At 39.9% G+C, this 23,667-nt stretch overlaps 1 protein-coding gene across 1 annotated transcript in view; it reads left to right on the forward strand.

Annotated features, from left to right (window-relative positions):
• The first annotated feature begins 372 nt into the window (after nt 1-372).
• The window catches only part of LOC147435954 (truncated transcription factor CAULIFLOWER A-like), a 57,077-nt gene continuing 33,782 nt past the window's right edge, over nt 373-23,667 (forward strand). The window contains exons 1-2 of the mRNA XM_086488853.1: nt 373-650; nt 765-870. Of these exons, the coding sequence (XP_086344979.1) occupies nt 469-650; nt 765-870 (288 nt within the window). The 5' untranslated portion in view covers nt 373-468. The remainder of the gene's footprint in view (nt 651-764; nt 871-23,667) is intronic.

The raw sequence follows: 23,667 nt of genomic DNA on the forward strand, positions 1-23,667 counted from the left end.
GCGCTCACCAAAGTATGTGGCATCTCAATGCACCACATATGTAAATGCGGGCCAACAAGTAAATTCGAGATGCACAATTTTGTAAATTCAGATCTCTCGATCGCACGACCCACAATGCACGCGTCTCACCATTTCCACCTCCACCCTTGATCTCATTTGAATATACCGGTGCTGAGGCCTCTTCAACAATAGGGCCAGTGAGGTTGAAATAGGCACCACGACCCTCAGCCTGCGTCAGCCAAAACACTGCTGCAGGGCTGTGTGAATGCCTCTGGAACTCGTGACAGATGGGTCCTCACCCAGTACACACTGCTTGTCCGGACGAGTTGAAATCCGATACTCTTGAGTCTTGACTCTCATCAGTCGATGTAGAGGGTTTGGAGGGCACAGATCACAAATTAGCAAGCCTTTAATCGTCTTGCCGGCGCACACAGTAGTTGGGTTTACACTCTCTCTCTCTCTCTGGCGATGGGTCGCTGCAAGATTGAGATGAAGCGCATCGAGAACAGTAGCAGCCGGCAGGTGACATTCTGCAAGCGGCGCGTGGGGCTGGTGAAGAAGGCTCGCGAGCTCTCCGTTCTGTGCGATGCGCATGTGGCCCTCATCGTCTTCTCCAGCTCTGGCAGGCTCTTTCAGTACTCAGGAGGCCGGTACGCAGAACACATAATTGATCATATCAACCGTATTTTTACAGCTATCTAGTCCTATAATGCCGGCGCTATGGCGAACCCTAATATATAAGTATTGTGGATGTGCATGGCAAGGAGCATGCCGGAGATACTTGAAGCATACTGGGATGCTACTCACAACGATTTCCAATCTCTACTTCCTACGATTAATGAAGTCAAGGATACCACCGACATTCAAGCTGTGAGTACTTCTCTTCTCCCCCTCGATCTCTCATACTTCTTTGAAATGTTTGTCTTCATATAAGACACGATGTTCCAGAGACGTGCTGCAGCCTGCGGTCACTGTGTGCGAGGCATCATTAAGGGTTAAGAACAAAGGACATCTTCAATCTTGCATGAGCTCCTTATTTTGCGGGAGATGTGATTTTGGGTTCCTGGGCTAATTTCAACCTGACTAATCACCTTAATTTCCTCAATTTCGGGCTCCTTAATCTCCTGGGATGGCTAGGTATGTCCCTAAGATTCTGAGAAATGCAAGTATTAGAGTAAATGTCCGAAGATGCTGGCCGTGGGATTGAAAGGAAAGGCAAATGAAGCGCTGCGGAACTCGAGGCAGGTCGCAAAGAGAGCAGGCGTTGCAGGTCAAGCTGGCGCAGCCTCGCAGGGCAATTAGGCAGCCAGGGCCGCTTTCCTGAGGATAAATTAAGCAGGCGACAGCGAGCCTGCGCAAGGCTTTTTACTATTTTAATTCTGGGTGCTCTGTTCTCATGCTACGGACTGGCTAGCATGTTTCAGTTCTGCCGAGTTTCGAGATCCACGCCTTCGAATTTTACACATGCAGAGGATAATTGAATTAGAGCTATGGTAAATTCTGTGAAGAGTCCTGCGATTAAATGTGAGAAAGGGCTACATTCCGACGTAGGGTGGCACGATAGGAAACTTGTGCAAGGAAAAAAGGGGATAAAAAATGAGCGATGGAATTTACGTGTTCATGAAAAAACCAGATCAATTGGATCTGGTTGACATCTGCCCAAAACTACCTCTACTTCACCTTTTCCTTTTTTTTTGGGCGGGGGGGGGAGGATTTTTCGTTTGTGGTTTTCGCTTATGATTCCAGGAAACCCACACAAGTGCTTAGATAGAGCACATTAGTCAAAGGGGTGGTGGGTGTTAGGTACTCCTGATTAGGATGCAAATTAGCATGCATTATGGAGGTGGGCCTCCTATTGGACGTGTCTCAAAATGTCACCATGCCGCTGTGAGTCCAACTTCCTATCTCAGTCCACACAGCTCATCTCAATTCCCATCACCATTCCGTCACGGTTGGCGAGCCCCCCATCTGCATCCCTACGTGGTCCAAAGCTCCACCGGCATAAGAGGATAGCGCCCACCCTATACAACTCAACTAGTGTCACAATTCATGGCGCATGAATTGGGACTAGCATGTCTAGGTAGGGGTTCCGTGATTGTCAACCCTTCTGAATGGAGCATTGCTCTTAAATCTCCTTTCAATCGACATAGTTGGACTCGGCCCTTAGCTTGTCACCAATCTTTCACGGGTGACTAGCATGTTGTCCTCGTCCCTCGCCCCACGGAGTCTCAAGCTCCACCCACATAAGGGGCATAGAATCCCCCTATGGAAGTCCACCGTAACGTGTGATGATGCATGCATGTGAATTAGGATTAGCATTTCTAGGTAGGGCCTCCTTGCTCGTCGGCCCTTGTGCATATCCCCGGTTGATAGAAGCATGTCACGCGAGCACAAATATATCCATATTCATTATAGAACGCTTTGTATTTGAATTTTTGAATATAGTGAGTGGTTTCATGGACTTTTTTCGAGGGTTAAGTAATTCTTTCAAAGATTCAAGTGAACTTACTTTTGGTCTTCATGACACCATGAGTCTTTGGAAGGTCTTTACTTTTCAAACTTGGTCCCTTTGTTGAAGTAGCAAAAGCCTAGAGAGGGCTACATTGTGCACAAGGACATTGCCAACCTAGTTCTCTTTTGCACTGCTTCAAAGTGAAATTAAAGTCAAGTCATGTTCTCTTTCCATTTGTAGTGAAAGATATCTCATTGTGATGGAGTCTCCATTTCAATGAGAGATTGATTAATTGCTTGCCCCCCTTATTATTAGGCCGGGCTATCTATTGGTAGTTGTAAATTATTCTAGTTGTCATAGCTTTGAAATTAGTCTTAAGAATTGTGAAGAGCTGATTGTATACTGTTGGTCCTAAATATGCTCAATTGTTGGAAGTCCTTCTCGGTCACTATCAAGGTTTTCCTTATGGATGCTTACCCTTGTGTAACAAACACCATGCATTCCTTGAAACCATTGTGGGAGGCTCGTTTGTGTCTACAGGTTCTCCTCATTGAGTCTTGCGCTTGCAAAAGTAAGTGGAAGCTCTTAGATTGACATGTAGATTTGGATTAAGGGCATGAAGTATGATCTTCCTAATCATTCCAATCTTAAAGAGTTGGTTGCTTTTGAGACTACTCCTAGAGATTGAGCCAATATTGTAGCCGTAATTCTTTTTTTGGTTCTATAAATGGACAGTGTGTAGAGGACTTGCACATTCGACCCCTTAGTCTCTTTGTATTCTTGAAAGATGTGGCTATAAAAGTGGCCATGTGCAGTGAACAAAGTTGAATTAGACCACCCTTGTTGTAAGGGTAATTTGTGTTTATGTTAGGAATAGGAAGACACCAAAAAAATCATCATTGGCTCTCTCTAGATTTCGAACATCCCATATGAATCCGTTGATAAGCCAACCCCATGGCATCACAAGAAAGAAACTTTGAACTTGGATTGTAAGGGTGAATGTGAACTTTTTGAGACACTTGGCACATTCAAGATAGAAATCCATGGCATCCTCTAGCTTTTGAGATCATATGCTTCATGCATAATCCTCAATACATACCACATGAGTGTTTGTACCATGGTAAACCTATGTAGACCATAGCTTTGCTAGTAGCCCCACTTGGATCATAAAGTAATTTTGAAAATTTTCATACATAAAATAGAACCAAACTTTGTTATCCATCGAAACACTATCCACATAAACAAGAGTTACCTAGAACGCGGAATGAGAACGGCGACGGGGTCCCCGCAGAACGGGGGAATGCCCGAGGGGTCCGAAATAGGAATGGCGCAAAACGGGAGGCATAAAAAACACTTGAGCCTTGTAGAATTGAGATGACTCGAGGGATTCTTGAATCTTCAATGGAAAATTTGTTTTCATGTAGGCTTAACTCCATGAGAGCTTGAGACAGAGAGAGGTAGGGAGAGGGAGAGGGAGAGGGAGAGGGAGAGAGCTTGAAAGAGAGATCATAAGAGCTTGAGACTCGATATAGAAGATACATGACATTTAGAGGCTAAAGCTTGTGGCAACCTTTGTCACTTGTGAAGGTACGGGGTGGGGGCGAGGGGCTACATTTCATAAGGGGGAGCTGAGAATTGCTCCCAAATTTTGCACATTCATGATTGTTGCCCAACTAACCGTTGTGGGGTTGTCTTGAGTCGTTTTGATGGACCTGTTTGGATTTGGCGAGGCTATCGAAATGGCCATCTATTCCGACTCGTTCCCTAATCCCCAAAACGCCGTTTTGGCACTCCATCCCCCTAAAACCCTGTTCCCCGGTAACCCTGACATAAACCACGATAGATCCATCCATGGAAGGAATTCATAGTTCATTCCAATCCATATTTCATCTAACATTTGCATAAACTCAACATCATTCTCATCTTAACATATTGAGTCATCTCTCCATTTCTGTAAACCCTTTGGACTAGTTGTAGATCATAATATAAAGAATTGTCATCACATGTAACATGATTATTGAAAATATATGCCTTGAACTACTCCTCAATATTCTCACATTCTTTCAAGTACTATTTCACCTCTCCTACTTAGATTTTGTATGCATTTGAAAGATAGCATCCATTCCTCTTTCCAAATCATCATACCCTTCTACTCATTTTTATCCATAAGAGGTTGCAAATATTGTTGCACATCCTCTGAATAAGAATCGTATCTTTGGAATTTCCCTCATCTTCCAAGAAATAAGGACAACAAAAAAAAAAGAACCATATACAAGAAAATCAACATCATATATGTGTAACCCTAATGTTTGCATAAAGATACCATTTTTACCTTGCTTTAATTCATCAGCATATGTACCCTCCCAATATGTAGTAGATAATGCTCATACATTTGTCTGCAGTTATCTTGTGATACACTGTCATCATCTCCTTTATGCCTCAAATATTGTCTACGTATTTTGTAGACAATCAATTTTTGTGGAGCCCAATCTCAAAAAATAAAAACCCTCTCAAAACATCTTAAGTGCATCAATGAAGGGTGAGTTTAGGAAACCAAAAAATCCATGGAAGTGGAAAGACAAAAGACTTTTTGTGTCCATATAAGTATAAATAGAGATAGTTGAGTACACCATGATACATTTGTGTTACTCTTTGCTTGTTTTTCCTTCAGAGTTTTCTTCTCTTTACAGTGTACTTGAACCATGTAAGTAGTGAATATATATATTTTGGAGTCCATTATATTAGTCACTTCATGAGAAGTATCTTTGTTTGCATCTCCACACGGATTGGAAACAATACCCATATCAAACGCCTCCTTTGAACAAGGTCCATAAAGGTAAATTTTATACTTTGATGTCAATTCAATCTATGAAGTATCTGTAGATACTTCTTCATATTCATTGTGTATTTTCCAAGGTCACCAACAAAGTCGATCAACTTGAGGCTGATAACCACATACTAAGATCGCAAGTTGCTACCGAGGAATTAAAAAATGTTCAAGTAGTGGACTCAGAACTCCTGCAAGATATAGAGACATGCATCGATGCATTAAATTGATCACCAAAGCTTTGCAAGGGTTAATCAAGGATGAAGAAGACAAAAACATTGATGTAAAAAAGCAACAAGATCAAAATGCTTTAACCATTTTTGCAAATAGCACTTGCAATAACAACTGTTGTTTCTCTATTATTAATGGGAAATGAGATGATTTTTGGCTCTATAAGGACTCCCCTAGCTCAATCAGTGACAAAATTGTTGTTGATATGACATTTTGAGCCATTTTTTGGCTATTTTTTGATAATTTTTTACCATTTCATGGTCAATTTTATCCCTTTTTAGCCCAAAATTACCCTATTCGTTTGTAAAAATCTCAAAATCTCAAATGACCCGAGAAAAATCTCTAATATTGTCAAAATATTTCCTTGAACTTAGAAGTCCTCGGTGATCATTAGGGAAAATTTGGACTCTCAAAAGGGCCCTATAAGGAGGTTTGACTTTGCCTCTCTTGTCCAAAGTGGGCAACCCGGTGAAGTACATAAACTCTTTGTCAAAACCCTATCAACCTACATATCATTAGAAAGATCTTAGATAGTAGGTTCTAAATCCTCAAACTTTGACAAATTTGGAGTTTTTTTGAAGAAGATATGGCCTGTCCACTGAAGCTGAAATGTGGGGAGAGATTCCATTTATGAGACGGAGTTGTCACATTAAAAAAAAATAGAATCTTCTAGAACATAAGGAATCTGATGACATGCTATATATCAATGGACAGATCTTGATGAGTACATTATAAATCCAAAAGGTTTGACAAGTTTTGATTTTATTTGTAAAATTTTTATCGTGTGTCCATTTTGGACAAGACGAAGAAATTTAAAGTCATTGTAGGGCCCATTTGAGAGTCCAAAATTTCCCTAATGGAAGCCAGAGAAAGGACTATTCAATTAGCGTACTGGTTCCCAAATGGCACTTGACTCATGGTGATGTCTCCGCTTAATCAAATACTCGGGGTACAAATCCTTTTGAGACAAGTTCACACTTTGATCCAGATTCAATTTGGGTTCAAGTGGAATATAACGAGTCATATCCTCCAAACTCGAAACTTCCTCTAGAAGAAAAACTTGTTCATTCTATCCCAAGTAGCTATGAGTAATATGGGATGGACAATAGTACTAGAGGGTAGATTTAGCTTGTAAGAGATATCAATAATTTCCTTTATAGTTTAAAATAAGGTATTGACTATCGGGAATTTGTAGAGGATGCAAGAGTCCATTATGCTTCTAATGGTCAGGTTTTTTCGATTGATAGTGTATGCATTCTTGCACATACCTTTCAAAGAAGGCTTTTATGTGAAACCAATAGAAATACTGGATCACTAAGGCAAAAGTACGATGTATGCTTGGGTGTCCCGGGCTTGGAGCACTGTGATACTCAAAAAAATCTTCTTGCGGATATCCTCATCAATGGACATACACACTTTGCCTTGCTTAAATGTAATCCACAACAAGTGGAATACTTCCCAACTACCTTTCTCTTTGTACGTAGTCGAAGAATGTCGAAATCGCCAATGCTTATCTGGCTATGCATCCCTCTTGGACTTCTCTCTAAATTTCACCAAAGTGAAAGTCTACTCGACAATTTCCTTTGAGAGAAATCGCCAATGCTTATCTGGCTATGCATCCCTCTTGGACTTCTCTCTAAATTTCACCAAAGTGAAAGTCTACTCGACAATGTCCTTTGAGAGAAAGATAGAAGTCACTTGAGATTTTAGTAAATGAAAGAATATTCAGCTCCAAGAACCTACTAAGGGTGTCGGCACTGCCTTGGTAGTGTCCCTACCGTAGTATATCGCAAAGTCAAACGATATGCATGACCTCGGGCCACCTTGCCTTGCGATCGCAAAGGTCAGGTTGATCGTAGAGATATTTCAATAAATGCTGGTCAATCCATATCACAATGCCAGCACCATAGAGCTAATGATGCCAAATTTTTCAAAGCATGGATGATTGCCGATAGTCTCTATCTTCTGTAGGGGATAACGGGTTTTTATGTCTGTGAGCTTGTGAATTTCAAATGCTACAGGTCGACCATCTTGATAGAGAATAACATCAATGGTATAATTGCTCCCCTCCGTTTCCAGTGCAAAGAGTTTTTGTGGATCCGCTATCTGCAACATCAGTGCATATATAACATGTCATAATAACTAATATCTAATTCTCCTAAATGATTTTCTCATCTTAAACTGATCATTTAATATGGGGAAGTACTAGGGGAGAAAAAGCTAGAATATTGGTTAGGCTGACAGACCGGTCACAACTGGGATCCAAAGGAGAGAAAACAGGGATCCAAAGGGGGGGCCATCTGCAAAAGAGCAATATACACCAATGGGCTTCAAAGACCTTAAGGTTTAGCCCATTAAGACTTCCAAATTGCTAAGGTTCCAAAATTCAAAGGCTATGTCCAAAGGTCAAAACCTAGGAAATATTGGATGCTTGTGGGAATACTCAAAAGTATTCCCGCATCCCTATCTTGGAGGGGGCGAGCCCTTTTAGTAGGCTATGACAGAGAAACACTCTCTAGTAAGTTTCCTTTACACAAAGGGAATAGGGGACACATGTCAGCTCCCTAGCCCGGTTGCCCCCAAGGTGCATTCAAATCCTATTGGATGACCATAGAGGTGGACCAATGAGAATTAGGCTAGAGTAAATCTAGTGTAATTTATCTAAAAACACTTGATAAAAGAACCAATAGGATTAAGCTCTCTAGAAGACTATTGGACAGTCTCCCAAGGGATCCAATGAGCATTCAGCAGCCAAATGGCTTGCTTGATTCCTATTGGCCAGAAGACTAAGGGATCCAATGAGAGTTTAATAGCATTATTTAATTACCTAAAGCTCTCACAAAATGAGAAATGGAACAATGTCAAAAGGCTATCACTTATACTTCTTAATTATCATTGGCTAAGCTTTGCAGGGTCTAATGGGATGCCAACATGACTAAAATTCAAGAGGGATCGACCAAGAGAGAGAGGGGATTGATTTTGGCAAGGCATTATCACATGCATACTCACACAATCTCATGTGTGAAGTAAAGAAGACTCTCTCTCCTTCTCAAGCTTTAATAGAAAGCTCATCATCTACTCCAAGCTTGTGAGAAGGGAGGCCTACACCAAAAACTTCTGGTTTCGTGATGCAAATCCAGCCAAGAGACATGCTCCAATGCATGCTCATCTCCTCTACCATGCTAATTACTAAGCTATGCTAAGCTATTATGAGTGATAATGCGAGGAGATATACTTCTTTCTCGTAAGAATACTCCTTCTTCCTCTCAATCTACTCTCATATCCTGCTAGCTCTCACCATCTTCAAAGTTGTATGAGGTCTCGGGTCTCAAACTGTGAGGGTTTTGATGTTGTGTTTTATAAGTGTGAGCTTGGTGCTTGAAGCTTCCATCTTCATTGCACCAATAAGTTATTGAAGGAACACAAAGTATTGTATTATAAAATTATCCTTTGATGGGGGAAACCTATAATACAAAGCCTTTTGGAGGGGAGACCGGCTCCATGTAAATCTGGTCCTCAGCTGTTATCAATAGATTAATTTCTCTCTCTTTTTGAAGTATTGTTCATGCCTATCTAACTAGGTGTTATGTTTTTTGTTGCTCTCTCCATCCAAGCACTTTTGCTATTCTCATTAGGAATCTATTCTAATGAAATGCTCACTCTGTTAGAGCACAATGTATCAGAGCACAAGGTTTCTCTTTTCTTGCTCAAGAAGGAAGATCCTCAAGCTAACTATAAATGGTTGGTATTATTAATTGCAATCGAGTAAGTAAAATAGGGATTTTTCAGCCTTGCAGTGTGCGTGCTTCGTACACATAACGGGGCATCACCGTTGAGAGCTATGGTCTTAAAATCGGAGTTCTACAAGGCTTGCCTACGGCTTAACCCCTATTGAGCTATTAGAAGCTTGACATGAGTCGGTACTGTTTTGGTGTTGAAAGACCCTTTGTTCTTTTCCTTGCAATTAATGGTATTTGAGCCACGGGTACAAGAGCTTGAGTACTTTTCTAAAGGGGTTAAGAGGAGTAGCACTAGGGCTTGAAGTACCAAAGTACACCTAGAAAATTTTACACCTGAAAGTTGTTAGAGTGGTTGACAATAGTAAACAGAGTGAAATTAATGTTCATGCCTATCTAACTAGGTGTTATGTTTTTTGTTGCTCTCTCCATCCAAGAACTTTTGCTATTCTCATTAGGAATCTATTCTAATGAAATGATCACTCTGTTAGAGCACAATGTATCAGAGCACAAGGTTTCTCTTTTCTTGCTCAAGAAGGAAGATCCTCAAGCTAACTATAAATGGTTGGTATTATTAATTGCAATCGAGTAAGTAAAATAGGGATTTTTCAGCCTTGCAGTGTGCGTGCTTCGTACACATAACGGGGCATCACCGTTGAGAGCTATGGTCTTAAAATCGGAGTTCTACAAGGCTTGCCTACGGCTTAACCCCTATTGAGCTATTAGAAGCTTGACATGAGTCGGTATTGTTTTGGTGTTGAAAGACCCTTTGTTCTTTTCCTTGCAATTAATGGTATTTGAGCCACGGGTACAAGAGCTTGAGTACTTTTCTAAAGGGGTTAAGAGGAGTAGCACTAGGGCTTGAAGTACCAAAGTACACCTAGAAAATTTTACACCTGAAAGTTGTTAGAGTGGTTGACAATAGTAAATAGAGTGAAATTAATGTTGATAGCTTTGATTTTGCTAATGAGCAAGCTACTAATGATGACACTATGCTTGTTAATTACCTTGTTTCTAGGCTTCAACAAGCTATGGACAATCCATCCCTCCAAATTGAAGTGCAAAGGAAACTACGTTCTCATGGGATTCTTCAAACTCCCCACCAAGAAGAGAGAGTACCTAGGAAGCCTCCTTGTGAGGCTACCAAAAGAGGCCTCTCTTCGATAAGGGAAGAAGAAGAGGATCCGTACGAAGGGCTCAAAAGTCTACTACTTGACGACGCATCTCCTTCCCAAAGGAGAACTCAAGTTTCAATGATAGAGTCCCCATCAAAGGAACGAGAAAGAAGTGAGTCTCCTGCCATAATTCAAAGAGGGATGACAAAAAACAAGATAAGAAAAAGGCAAGAAAGAGGTCACCCTCTTCTCTATCTTCTTCATCCTCTTCCTCTTATGAAGAAAGTGATGGTGCAGACAAGGAGGAACAAGGGAAGAAAAAGGCGAGAAAGAGGTCACCCTCTTCTTCATCCTCCTCAAATTCTTCATCTTCTGAAGAAAGCGATGGTGCAACTTTCGAACCACGAAAAAGAAGAGGCCCTATGAAATTCTATGCCGCGTGGAAGAGGTCGTCCAAGCTCAAGAATTTCAAAGAGGGAGGAAAGAGCTTCTCTTTCCTTACCTACAATGACACCTTTGGTGCTACGGACAAAGTCTTGGCCTTCATCCAACAATTTGATGCGGCGTTTGGAGATGAGGGCTTTAGGGAGTCCTCTAAGCTATGTCATGTAGCTATGCATTTTCAAAAGTCCACCAGTCAATGGTTGTCTAGCCTACGGGCAAACGGGGAAGCTCCCCAAACATGGAAAGCTTCAAGAGCTTCCATCATGAAGTAGTTTTTGGCTACCGATGCCAAAGACAAAATACTCACCGAATGGTGAAGCTTGAAGCTCTCTCCCTACGAATCTATTCACAAATATGTAGACAAGTTTTGGGACTTCAATCTCATAGCCACTGTCTTCAAAAAGATGGATTTTGGAGAGGAAAAAGAACAATTCTGTGCGGGTCTAATTGAAGATATGGTAGAGTATGTCAACTCCCAAAGGCCACACACCATATATGTGGTCATACACCATACCATGGTGGCTTCACGAATCAATGTCCAACAAGGGGCTAAGAGAAATCTTAAGCCCACGGAGAACGAGGATCGTAATAATGAGCCCTAGAGGAAGGACACAGTCCAAAAGTCTCCTAAAGTCAACGCCAAAAACCACAAAGCTAAGGAGAAGGGAGTTTATAAAGGCAAAAATAAACTCTCTCCTAAAGATCTTGAACGTTATCGCAAGGATAACCATTGTTTCAAGTGCAGGGAACAAGGGCATGCCTATCGTGCTTGTCCCCATAAGACTACACAAAATGAGCCTCCTAGAGCTACTTTGGTCGAAGTCCAAGAAGAGTATGCTCACCACAAAGGATCTCCTCTACGCCATGCTTGGGGAAAGGTAAGAGAACATGATGATTTTATTCTCTTTGACCTTGGTTCTACTCACAATTTAATATCCACAGAGTTGGCCACCAAGCTAGGCATCCACGCCTATGAGATGGGGATGTCCTACCCGCCGACGGTGCTTTCAAGGGGCAAGAAGCTTCATTCACTCCCTTAATTGGGGAATTGAGGTCTTATGTTCAAAGCTATGTGAACAAAGAGGACTTCTTTATCTCTCCTCTCAAGCACGAGGATTTAATCCTAGGGGCACCATGGTTTGATCGCATCGCTGCCAATGTTAAATTCTTTGAAAGGCAAATCTACTTTAGGTTTAGGGGAAAAGATATGTACATAGATGCTAAGGAGATGGGTAACACCATACCCATTCTACATACACAAGCTTTCAATAAGTCAATAAAGAGCTCTATTTCCATGTACATAATTTTTGTTAAAGATTCTCAAAATGAACCTAATGCTTTTAGCAAAGAAAATATAAATAATCACAAGGAATTAGAGTTATCCAATTTCTCAAGGGATTTCAAGATGTATTTATGAGGACATCCCTTGTGAACTACCTCCTAAACGAGTCAACGATGACCATGCAATTGAACTTCTTCCAAAAATTTCACCGCCTAATAAACCTCCTTACAGAGTTTCTCAAGCTCAACAAGAGGAGATTATGCGGCAAGTGCATGAGTTAGTTGAGAAGGGAATGGTTAGGCCTAACTTATCTCCATTTTGTTCACCCGTGTTATTAGTGCAAAACAAAGACGGCACATATGGTATGTGTGAATGCTATAGAGCACTAAATAGGATCACTATCAAGAATAGGTTTTTCATTCCACGGGTGGAAGACCTATCCGATAAGCTACATGGTCGAGCTATTTCAGTAGGATTGACCTAAAAAGTGGCTACCATCAAATAAGGATAGTTGATCAAGACATTGTAAAGACCGCATTTGCACCACGTTTGGTCTTTACGAATACATTGTCATGCCTTTTGGCTTGACCAATGCACCGGCCACATTTAACCGCTTGATGGAGAAGTTATTCAGGCCTCATCTAACCTTTACTGGAGTGTTCTTTGATGATATAATCATCTACTCTAATTCACTAGACGAACACAAGCACCTCTAGATAATATTTCAAGTCTTATGAGAGAATAAACTTTATATCAATTAAAAAAAGTGAGTTTTTCTTACAAGAGATTCAGTATATAGGTCACATTATCACTCAAGATGGCATCCAAATGGATCCATCAAAGCTAGAGGTAGTAAAAGTGTGGCCTAATCCAAGGAATCTACATACACTAAGAAGCTTTATAGGTATGTGCGCATACTATAGACGCTTCATAAAAAAGTTCTCACAAATCCCGGGATCATTACATGACCTAACAAAGAAAAACGTTAGGTATACATGGTCTACCAAGGAGAACAATGCTTTCAAAAAGCTTGTCTCTCAATCTGTGTTTACACTCCCAGATCTCTCTAAGCCGACGCTTGTGGTGATTGCCTTGGAGTTGTTTTGCTCCAAGAAGGGCATGCCATAGCCTATGAAAGTCGGAGGCTCAACCCTGTTGAGAAAGCTCTAAGCATATATGAAAAAGAACTCCTCGTAGTTCTACATGTCTTAGATTCGTGGAAGCACTATTTATTGGGGACTCCTTTCATTCTGCGTGGACGGATCACCAAAGCCTTAAGTAGTTCATGACCCAGACCAATCTCTTCGACAAACAAATGAGGTGGGTAAATTTTCTTTTGCAATTTCATTTTCATATTTCTTATATTGTTGGCAAGCATAATCAAGTAGCCGATTCACTTTCAAGACGACCGAGAAATATGTGGTTTCCATAGCAACTCACAATGATCTATCTTCTATGATAGATGAGTAGGTATTGATCCCGATTTTAGAAATGTGATTTCAGCCCTTACATTAGGGAAGAAAGAAGAACCATTTACTTTACAAGATGGTTATCTTCTTTATGACAATAGATTATGTGTTACTAACTTACTACGTGAGAAAGTAATGTATGAATCTCATGCTCCTCCTTATGCGGGGAATAGAGGAATTCAGTCTACCCTAAAAGGGATAGAAAAATATTTCTATTGGCCTGCCATGAAAGCAAACATACTGCTGTATGTTTCTAAATGTGTGATATGCCAAAGATGAAGTTTGATACAGGGAAGAAACCTGGATTGCTTCAGCCTTTGCCAATCCCTAATTCACCATGGGAGAGCATTTCCATGGGTTTTGTTTTTGGCTTTCCTAAGTCTATCCATTGGGAATACGGGAATATGAACGATAATAGAGTGGTTCAGCAAACAAGATCACTTTATACCTGTCAAAGGACTATCAAAGCCCATCAAATGGAAATCCTCTTCATATTACAAATCGTCAAGTACCATGGCTTGCCAATGTCCATAGTGTCAGATAAAGATCCTAGAATGACTAGTAATTTGTGGAAGGGTCTCTTTGAGAATTTAGGAACAAGGCTAAATTTCTCTTCGACCTATCATCCGCAAACGGATGGCCAAAGTGGCCAAAGTGAAATAGGTAACCCAACAATTCTTGATCCACTAAAAGCCTACGTAGCGAAAGGAGATCAAAGGTCCCAATGGGAGAAGTACTTACCCTTAGTGGAGTATGCCTACAACAATACTATACATACCTCCACAGAAACCACGGAAAAACCACCTTTTGAGGTAATTGAGGGAAGATCCAAAAGTCCCCTGCTACTTTAGGTACACTGGGAAGATCTTCGTTGTAGATGAGTATAGCCGAGACCTACAGGAATCTTTCCAAAAGATTAAGGATGCTATCTCTATCTCATAGGAAAGGCAAAAGGCTGCTACTGATAAGCACTGAAGAGCCCAAGCCTTTAAAGAAAATGATTGGGTCTTGCTTAAATTTCCCAAGGCTCAATTAAGGCACATGATAGGCAAGAATCCTACGGACACCAAAAGTACTATGCTAAGTTAGCAAAAAGGTACTATGGTCCCTTCCAGATTTTTAGACCAATCAATGAGATGGCCTATCAAGTCAAGTTGCCCATTCATTGGCTCATACACAATGCTTTCTATCTGAGCCCTAAAGCTTTACAAAGGAGATGCACCTCAAGAGCCAACTGTTGAAGACCCATCGGAGATTGAGGACCAAGAAGAGGTGCTGCAGCTCGAGTCCATTCTTTGACATGAAGACAAGGTATTGAGGGGCGGTAAGATTATCTGACTTTATCTTATTAAGTTTAAGAACCATCATTTTGAAGATGTTAGATGGATGCAAGCCATACAATTAAAGGATAACCTAAACCTTGTCAATGCTTATAATGCTTCCTTAGAGTAAGCAAATGTATAAATGTTTAAAATGAACAAAGTTTTTGTCTTGTAAGACTCTCTTTTTCTTTATTGTGCACAAATGTTAAGAAGTATGTATGCTTAGGATCAAGTTTGTGGAGACGACGTCTCCCCAACACCAAGTAGAGCTTGTCACTCTACTATGGAAGATTGATAGGACTAATACGTAGACATGCTTGCGGTAGCTTAGGCTCTCAAGCGCCAAATGGATTAGTCATTCGTTCTGGAACGATGTCGTAGGGTAAGATAGGGATCTTCTACCCCCTAGAAAAAGGACTAACGAATAGGTTTTATCTTCTCTACCCCATAGTCGAGAAAGACAATGATTTCAAGAGAGAGGTAATGTCATAATAACTAATATCTAATTCTCCTAAATGATTTTCTCATGCTAAATTGATCATTTAATAAAAGCTAGAAAATTGGCTAGGCTGGCACACCGGTCACAAATGGGATCCAAAGGAGAGAAAATAGGGATTCAAAGAAGGGGCCATTTGCAAAAGAGCAATGTGCACCAATGGGCTTCAAAGACCTTAAGGTTCAGTCCATTAAGACTTCAAAAATTCTAAGGTTCCAAAATTCAAAGGCTATGTCCAAAGGTCATAACCTAGGAAATATTGGATGCTTGTGGGAAGACTCAAAAGTCTTCCTTTATCCCTATCTTTCGCAAGATTTAGTAGAAAGCTCATCCTCTACTCCAAGCTTGTGAGAAGGGAGGCCTACACCAAGAACTCCTGGCTTTGTGATGCAAATCCAACCAAGAGCCAAGCTCCAATGCAAATCCAAGCTTGTGAGAAGGGAGGCCTACACCAAGAACTCTTGGATTTGTGATGCAAATCCAACCAAGAGCCAAGCTTGTGAGAAGGGAGGCCTACACCAAGAACTCTTGGCTTTGTGATGCAAATCCAACCAAGAGCCAAGCTCATCATCTACTCCAAGCTTGTGAGAAGGGAGGCCTACACCAAGAACTATTGGCTTTGTGATGCTCTTTTTGAAGTATTATTCATGCCTATCTAACTAGGTGTTATGCTTTTTGTTGCTCTCTCCATCCAAGCACTCTTGCTATTCTCATTAGGAATCTATTCTAATGAAATGCGCTACACAAGTTACTAGACCATTAAATGCTATATAACAAGTTGTTTCAACGCTTGAAAACATTGATCGAGGTCATTAGAGCACGCCATAAATGGACTAGCACTACGCTTTTTGCTTTTAATATCCTTTAGCAAACCTTTAAAGTGTTTAGCAATCTTGGCATAGTCTTTGATGAAACTTAAGAAAAATTTCACTTGCCATATGGTTTGTAAAATGGGCCATTGTAGGGCCTCTTGTACCTTTTTGGGTGACATGCAAGATTCCATCAACTGAGATGACATGTCCAAGATACAACAATTTCGTGCGGAAAAAATCACACTTAGATTGTTTTGTATACATCTTCTCTTGTCATAAAATACATAAATTGAGATCAAGGTGTTTAAAATGCTCCTTGAGTGCGCGACTTTAAATAAGTATGTCGCTGAGAAACATGGCAATTCGCTTTTTTAGATACGGACAAAAGAGGTCATTCATTCTAGAAACTTGTGGAGTATTGGTCAATCGAAAAGGTAAGACCAAAAGTTAGTAATACCCATATTGTGTACAAAATGCGGTTTTTGGAATACCACATGGCTGTATCTGTATCTATAATCGGATCGAAGATTAATATTAGTTGAATATCTTGCATTTGAGAGGCGATCCATGAGGTCATCCATCCAAGCTAACAAGTAGCAGCTTGCAAGATAAGGTTAAAGGCGTCTTATCAATGTCTCATCCTTTATCCAGTAAACACATAAGGTCACCAAGAATCGAGATGCCTACCAGGCAAAATTGCCATAGGACCTAGAGCGAAATCCACAAAATGGTGGAAATCCGCTAATGGAAATATATCAAGGATGGTAGTCACGGAGGAAAGGAATTCCTCCACTATAAAATATTGCTACTATCGGGGTGCGAGCGGAGCACAACCTTAGTCCATCAATTTAAGTCTTGATGCTCTGCCAAATGGACCCCTAAGGACGATCGATAGGCGCATCTCAAGCTTAAAATTCCATGCCACATGAGAAAGGATGATGAGTAGAGATGGTAGAAATTATACTTGTTATAGTGTGGCCATGTGGGCCAAATAGGGTATTACTTATGGGACCACTCAAGCATCTACATGTATCAAATAACATGAAGATTCTCTGAATTAAAAGGAAAAAGTAATTGGAGGATTAGAACATACCATTTTCTTTTGCATGACACAATCCTTGTGCATTGTAAAAGTGGTTGGTCTATTTAAAAATTGCTTCCGCTAGTGTTTTGTTGATTGACATGTGGCTGTTGATGGAGACAAATGCTTAAACTTTGATGTAGAAGTGCCTTGGTTATGGGTCTCCCCCTCTATCAGGTCACTCCCTTACATGACCAAAGTATTGCCATAATTCTTTGCAAACTTGTAGATGTCCTCCAATGATGCGATGGGATTGCACAATACCTCATTTTTGTATGTTGTGGCAATCTGAATATATACACCACCCGTAAAGTGACTTTTGGGTCGTCTAGGGCCTTTGTCTTGTGGACGAGGTCCTTGAATTCCTGTGAGGAACCATCCAAAGCTTTCTTTCCATCTCCAACTTGAACAATCTCTTGTAGCATTTGATCTTGTCCACTTGCACGAGGGGATCACAAAAGACCGATTGAAAATATGACCAAGTCATCGGTTGAGAACGTAACATACCACCATATGCAAGCCTTGACTTGTAACATGATTTGTATCTAACCGATGTGTTGGGCATCTGTAAAATGGTACAAATTAAAGTAGGCCATTGATTTTGCCAAGCAAGAGTCAATGGTGGTGTCTTCATATTCCTTTTTCTCCTCTTTGAAGGGTCGGGTTGGAATTGAAGACGTAAAGTGTTCATGACGATGGGCAAAAACCGGACTGGCATGGTGCAAATTTCCAAGAATTGCTTCTGCACCTCCTCCGGCTAGCAATGGAGCACAACTATAAGAGAGGCATCAAAAGTGGCGGTAGATGGAGGAGAGCTTGTGAGATTATTCCTCTGTGTGTAGACTCAGGAGGAGAAACTAGCATTTCCTCTCGAGAAAAGGCCTACTAGGGGCACCAATCTCGTACAAAGATACATCATGTGATGCCATGGTGTATAGATAGTGATATATTGGAGTATGTAGTAGAGGCTCTCTTAGGGAAAATATCAAAAGCACTTAGGTAAATGAGAAAAATGATAATAGATATAAAAGCAAACAAGAGATAGATGGGAGAGAAAGAGAGAGAGTTGTGTGTGGGTGAGATTTTGTGGTGAACAAAGTGATTATACTTTTACTTGTTGGCTCCTATTTATAGATGGAATGCTTAACCTTCCTTGAGGCTTAACCTCCTCAAGGGGAAGCTTTCTAAGAAATTTGTCACTTATAGAACAAAAAGAATTTGGAAGATCTCTCTCTTGTTCCATATTCTCCATGAGTCTCTTGCAAAAGGACATAATCCAGAATGTAAAATCCCTCTAACCATGATGTGCACGTGGAGGGTATTGCCATGTCTTAGAGTGGCAGCCCTCAAGGACACCCTCATATGAAGAGTAGCCGCCAGATAAGCTAAAGGACACCCTTACATGAAGATTAGCCGCCAGATAAGCTAAAGCTTGAAAAACACATCCATCAACCATATGCTTGGTGCTAGCATCAACCTCAATGTATGACAATCCATGGTGAATCACTAAAAGGAAAAAAAGACTTACCATAGATTCTCACCATTGCCTTGCATGATCCACTGTTGCTCTCTTCTCTTGCGAGTAGCATCTCATACACCCTATGCACGAGGGTAGAGAGTCTATTAGTCTAGGCCATCGTAGCCTCAAAATCTCTAATTGTTTTTTTGAACATTGCCATGAGAGCAGGAAGAAGCTCTGATACCAATGTTAGTCCCTCGTCGGATCCGTGCTACACACATGACATGACACAATCCATACTCAAACAAAGACAAGCATAGAGAGTAGACATCAGACTCACATGCCAGCCATAAAGCCGACCGATACGGGCTCACCTCCAAGATTTGAAGCCTATAGCCAACGGGCTAACCTCTACTGCAAGGGTTTTTGTTCCATACCACCAAGCCCACACCAAGCGGGTGTGTGGGTAGATCTGCCAAGGACCTAGAGTCAAAGTGTCGTGATCACACAAGATGGATTACCAGTGAGACCTTTTTTATAAGACTTCTTAATCTCCCTTTGCAGCCTCCCTTCAACAAAGGGTGTGCTCATACCTAGGGATCGGTTCACACTGGTTGAACATAGCTCAGACGCCCATCCTGATATCCAGGGACATACTGGAAGGAATTGCACCATACGCTTTCCATCTCTACTTCTTGTCCTAGTATAATTAGATCCATCTTTCATCACCTTTGTTTTCATACAAGTAGCAACAATGTATAGCTACCCAAGGATAAGAGAATATGTAGACATCTCTTGTACAAAGAAGTTTGGTCATCTTTCACATCCCCTATAGTCCCCTTCACATTTGGAAAAGCTTCACATAGCTCCCTTGATCATTTATTTTTTGCATGAAACATCTATCCATGATCTATATCTATTGATCATGTTTCTTTTTCATATAGACTCTTTAACATGAGGTTAATCTCTAACTCATGATCTATCAATGTAGTATATGGCTCTTCTAATTTAGCACTAGGCTGGTAGCCTAATAGGACATTTTTTTTTTTTGAAGATTTCTCCTATTAGACTTGTTTGTTTTGCAAAATCTTTTCTTGAATTTGAGGTCAAGAGACTACTAGTTATGGAAAAAATGAGTAACCTTCAAACTTTGTTACCATCTTGCAAAACTTTTTCCTGAGCGAGAGGTCAAGAGACTACTACTTATGGAAAAAATGAGTAACCTTCAAAATTTCTTTCCATTTGGTCATGGTAAGCCTCTAAAGGTGATATATTACTCCATTTTACTCAAAACAAGTATTTCTTAGGATCAATCACATAATAAAAATGATAGTGATTCTTTTAGACCATAGAACTATTGTTTCCATGAACTTCAATGGGTATTTGATCAAATGGTAAGGTTATCTTAACCCCCATAGCTTTTTCTTAAGCATGGAATCAGGTCTATTAAAAGCATAAAAATCCTTCCATATATGAGAGTATTAAACACAATAAAGAAGTACAAAAATAGTAGACATATAAAAACCGAGTTTGGCATTATGTTTATTACAATCCCTCGGAACACAAAAAATTGGACGATATGATTAGATACCGATATGTAATACAAACCTTACATACTTATCATACCAAATTATTAATATTAAAGGGTCTATACTTGCTAATCTAAAATGAATCATATTTAAGTCAATTCAAAAAACTTTTCAATCATTGTATTATGAGCTATGTGGAGAATTAAGGGCTCCAAAACTCAAGGAAGAATGGCTGTGCTATGAAAGTGACATGCAAAATGAAAAATGTCTAAAAGATTTCATTAAATCTATCAAAAAATTGTTGAAAGTACAATCTTAGTCAAAAAAGGCATTGAAAAATTCTCATAAAAGGCCATAACTCTCAATATGATAATTTTCCTCTCCTTAGAAGCATAATAGCATGTCGAGAACTAATAAGGTTACTCATGTAGCAATCTATAAGCCCTCAATAAAATGACTTTTAGAATGGTGTGCTATGAAATGTTTGAAAAATGATAGAAATTAGTACTCATTTTTTGGCAAAGTTTAGGTTGAAAATCATTTGCAAGCACAAGGCTAATGCGAAACTAATAGTCTAAAAAAATGCCAGGTTTTCTTCAACTTATAAGTCAACTTTGAGGATATTAAACATCAAAACTAGGTTTTGGAAACTCTTTGAATAATTCAAGGAAGTTTCTCATAGGACATAAAAGTGTCTCTATGCACATAAGTGTCCCATTACCAACCTATTCTAAGTCTCCTACTTTTACCAAGGTCTCAGGAGTTTCTCTTACCCAATGACTCTTAGAGTAATAACTCTTGTGAGTGTCCTAAACTTCATCTTTATCATCCAAGAAGTGAACCTATTTTACTCTTTCCTATAGACTTGTAACATCCAACAACATTCTCATCACCTTTCTTACCATAAACTCATACACATTGTGCATTTAAATTTTCTCCTTCACCCTATACATGGATAGCCTCACTAAGAGACAACTAATTTATCTTGATAATGTGAATGATTTATTGATGGAGCTCTCGCTTCGATATGCCAAGGATCTCACCCAAGGTAAAATCAACCTTACTATTCAAAATCCTCTCTTTCAAAGTCTGTTTGAGATCTCGCCTTGCCTCTATATCAATTGGAGCTTGTAAGTTGATTTTTAAAAAAACCTTGTGTCCTTCTTTTCTTTAGAAAATTATTGCATAGGCATTTTATGTATAGGCATCTCTTGTAAAGAAGCCGATCTAGGAGGCATTGTGTCGTTCCTTCCTCCACTCCTTGTGACCTTCTCTTTAATGTCCATATCCATTCTCATGCCTGCATTTCTGTTCAACAATAGTCTCATTGGGTTTTCATTTGGCAACATGTGCATGTACAAATATAGAATCTATGGGATCATATCAAGTGGTTTCTAGCCGAATGCAATCTCTAGCTTCACGCAAAACCTCTTTAGTCATTTTATCCTTTCTAGTAGATTCTATTGTGCATGGCCACAATTCTCCAATCTTATTAGAGACTTCTTCTCCAACCTTGAATGCTTTCTAGTAGATTCTATTGTGCATGGCCACAATTATCCAATCTTATTAGATACTTCTTCTCCAGCCTTGAATGCTTTCTGCTTAATAGTCTCCTCTACCTTCAACCCATAGGTGGCTGCCTCAACCGTCAAGATGGAATGTCTAGTAGCTATGTCCTCAACTATCTTCTTCATCCCTACTTTATCAAATTTTATCCCTAGGGGCTTACCTATTTCACTTGAATGAATCTTGTCATCTTTAAAGAAAACAAGCTCCTTTGTAAAGCATGTTTAAAACTTTCATAATCCCTCCTTTCATAGTGGTTAGTACCATCAAACCATATACATAGGTGTACAAAGACTTTTCTATTTGGAGGTCATTGTTGTGCAAGTTTCCCCTTCTTTTCTAGCCTTGCAAGCTTCAATTTCAATTCTTGCATCCCTTTAACAATATCATCTAAGATGGATTTTTCACTCTCTAAAATAACAATAAGAAGCCTATGGAACTCTCAAGAACGCTTTTGGACATGAGTAGTATTGAGTATCATCTTGTCTCTTTGTTGGCCTTGCTTAGCCAGTAATGAAACTACACCGATCTCAATTTCAGTTGGTCTTTAGGCCTTGCTCAACATCTTTATCTTCAAGAAGTACTTCTTTTGCATCTATTTTCTTTCAACCTTCAAAAAGAGTTGTCTTTTTTGAATTTATGATAGCTTTTTCAATCCTTAACAATTAATCGAAGCGTCATTCGGATTCTCTTAGAAGTTTTGTAGGTGAAAGCCCCTTATTTGGCCCAATTACCCACTCTAAAATTGTTCTCTTTGTCATTTTTAAGAGTCCTCCATGAAATACTCTTCCTTCAAGGCTAATTTGGATGCTTTCAAAGTTTTCCCATGTTTGTTTCTAAATCCTCATATATGCTCTCTTATCTTAGAAACCACAGCTAGCTCAAAACTTTGTACCATCTCTACTTCAGGTAGTTGACGTAGCTTCATCTTCTTTACATACCCACAAAGATACTTAGTTACATCTTTAACATCAAATTGTTCCATTTTTTTCACCACTTATTGAAGGGATTTGGTTGAAGACAGTTCTCTTCTTTGAGTATCTTGTTGCTATTGCATAGACATAACAAAGGCTTGAAACATTTGTAGTGTGGTCGGATCAAACCATATTCCTTGTTGCTCTTATTGATCTATAGCTTTCAAGATTTGTGTTGATATCTTTAGTGAATCTTTTAAACTCTCAACTTGGCCTATTTTTTTTGGACGTACGAGAGTTCTTATAGGTAGGGGTGCTTATTTTAAAAGCTTTAGTGAAGCTTTTGAACTCTCAACGTAGCCTATTTCATGCCGGGTTCAACAAAAACTATGTCAAGAAATATGGAGTGGAGCGAAGTAAAATCAAGTGAATTGTGAGAGTTCGAAGTAAAATCAAGAGAATTGTGTAGCCTTCGAAGCTAAAGATATACTTGAAAAGAAAAAATCTCTGGCCATGAAAACCTCACTCTAAACAAGAGCCAAGAATAACTTAAAAGTCATATGTGTATGATAATTTGGTGTAGCCTCGCCTCCCAGTTGTTGTAACAAAGTGATGATGTGGCATGGCCTAAAGGACAAATGCCAAAATGAATTAACCCTAGTGAAAGAAGCAATAGAAGAAGTTTGCCCGAGGAGCCCAGAACCTTTAAATATAAATCTAGGCAAAAAAATTTGCATTGTGCATGCTGATGTGGCAAATCGTACGAACGTCCGTGATTTGTGATAGGATTTGTGGAATCCTACTGATGTGGTAGCTATGTACAAACAATCCCTAGGATACTAACTTTTGGATCCCAAATACTTTTAGAACCCTTGCTTTTCATGTAACTTCTTTTGGCCAAGGGACTTCAAAAGGGTGTCAGGGCCTCCTC

This window comes from Adiantum capillus-veneris, chromosome 18, assembly GCF_014529385.1.
Source record: "Adiantum capillus-veneris isolate H3 chromosome 18, ASM1452938v2, whole genome shotgun sequence".
NCBI classification, from domain to species: Eukaryota; Viridiplantae; Streptophyta; class Polypodiopsida; order Polypodiales; family Pteridaceae; genus Adiantum; species Adiantum capillus-veneris.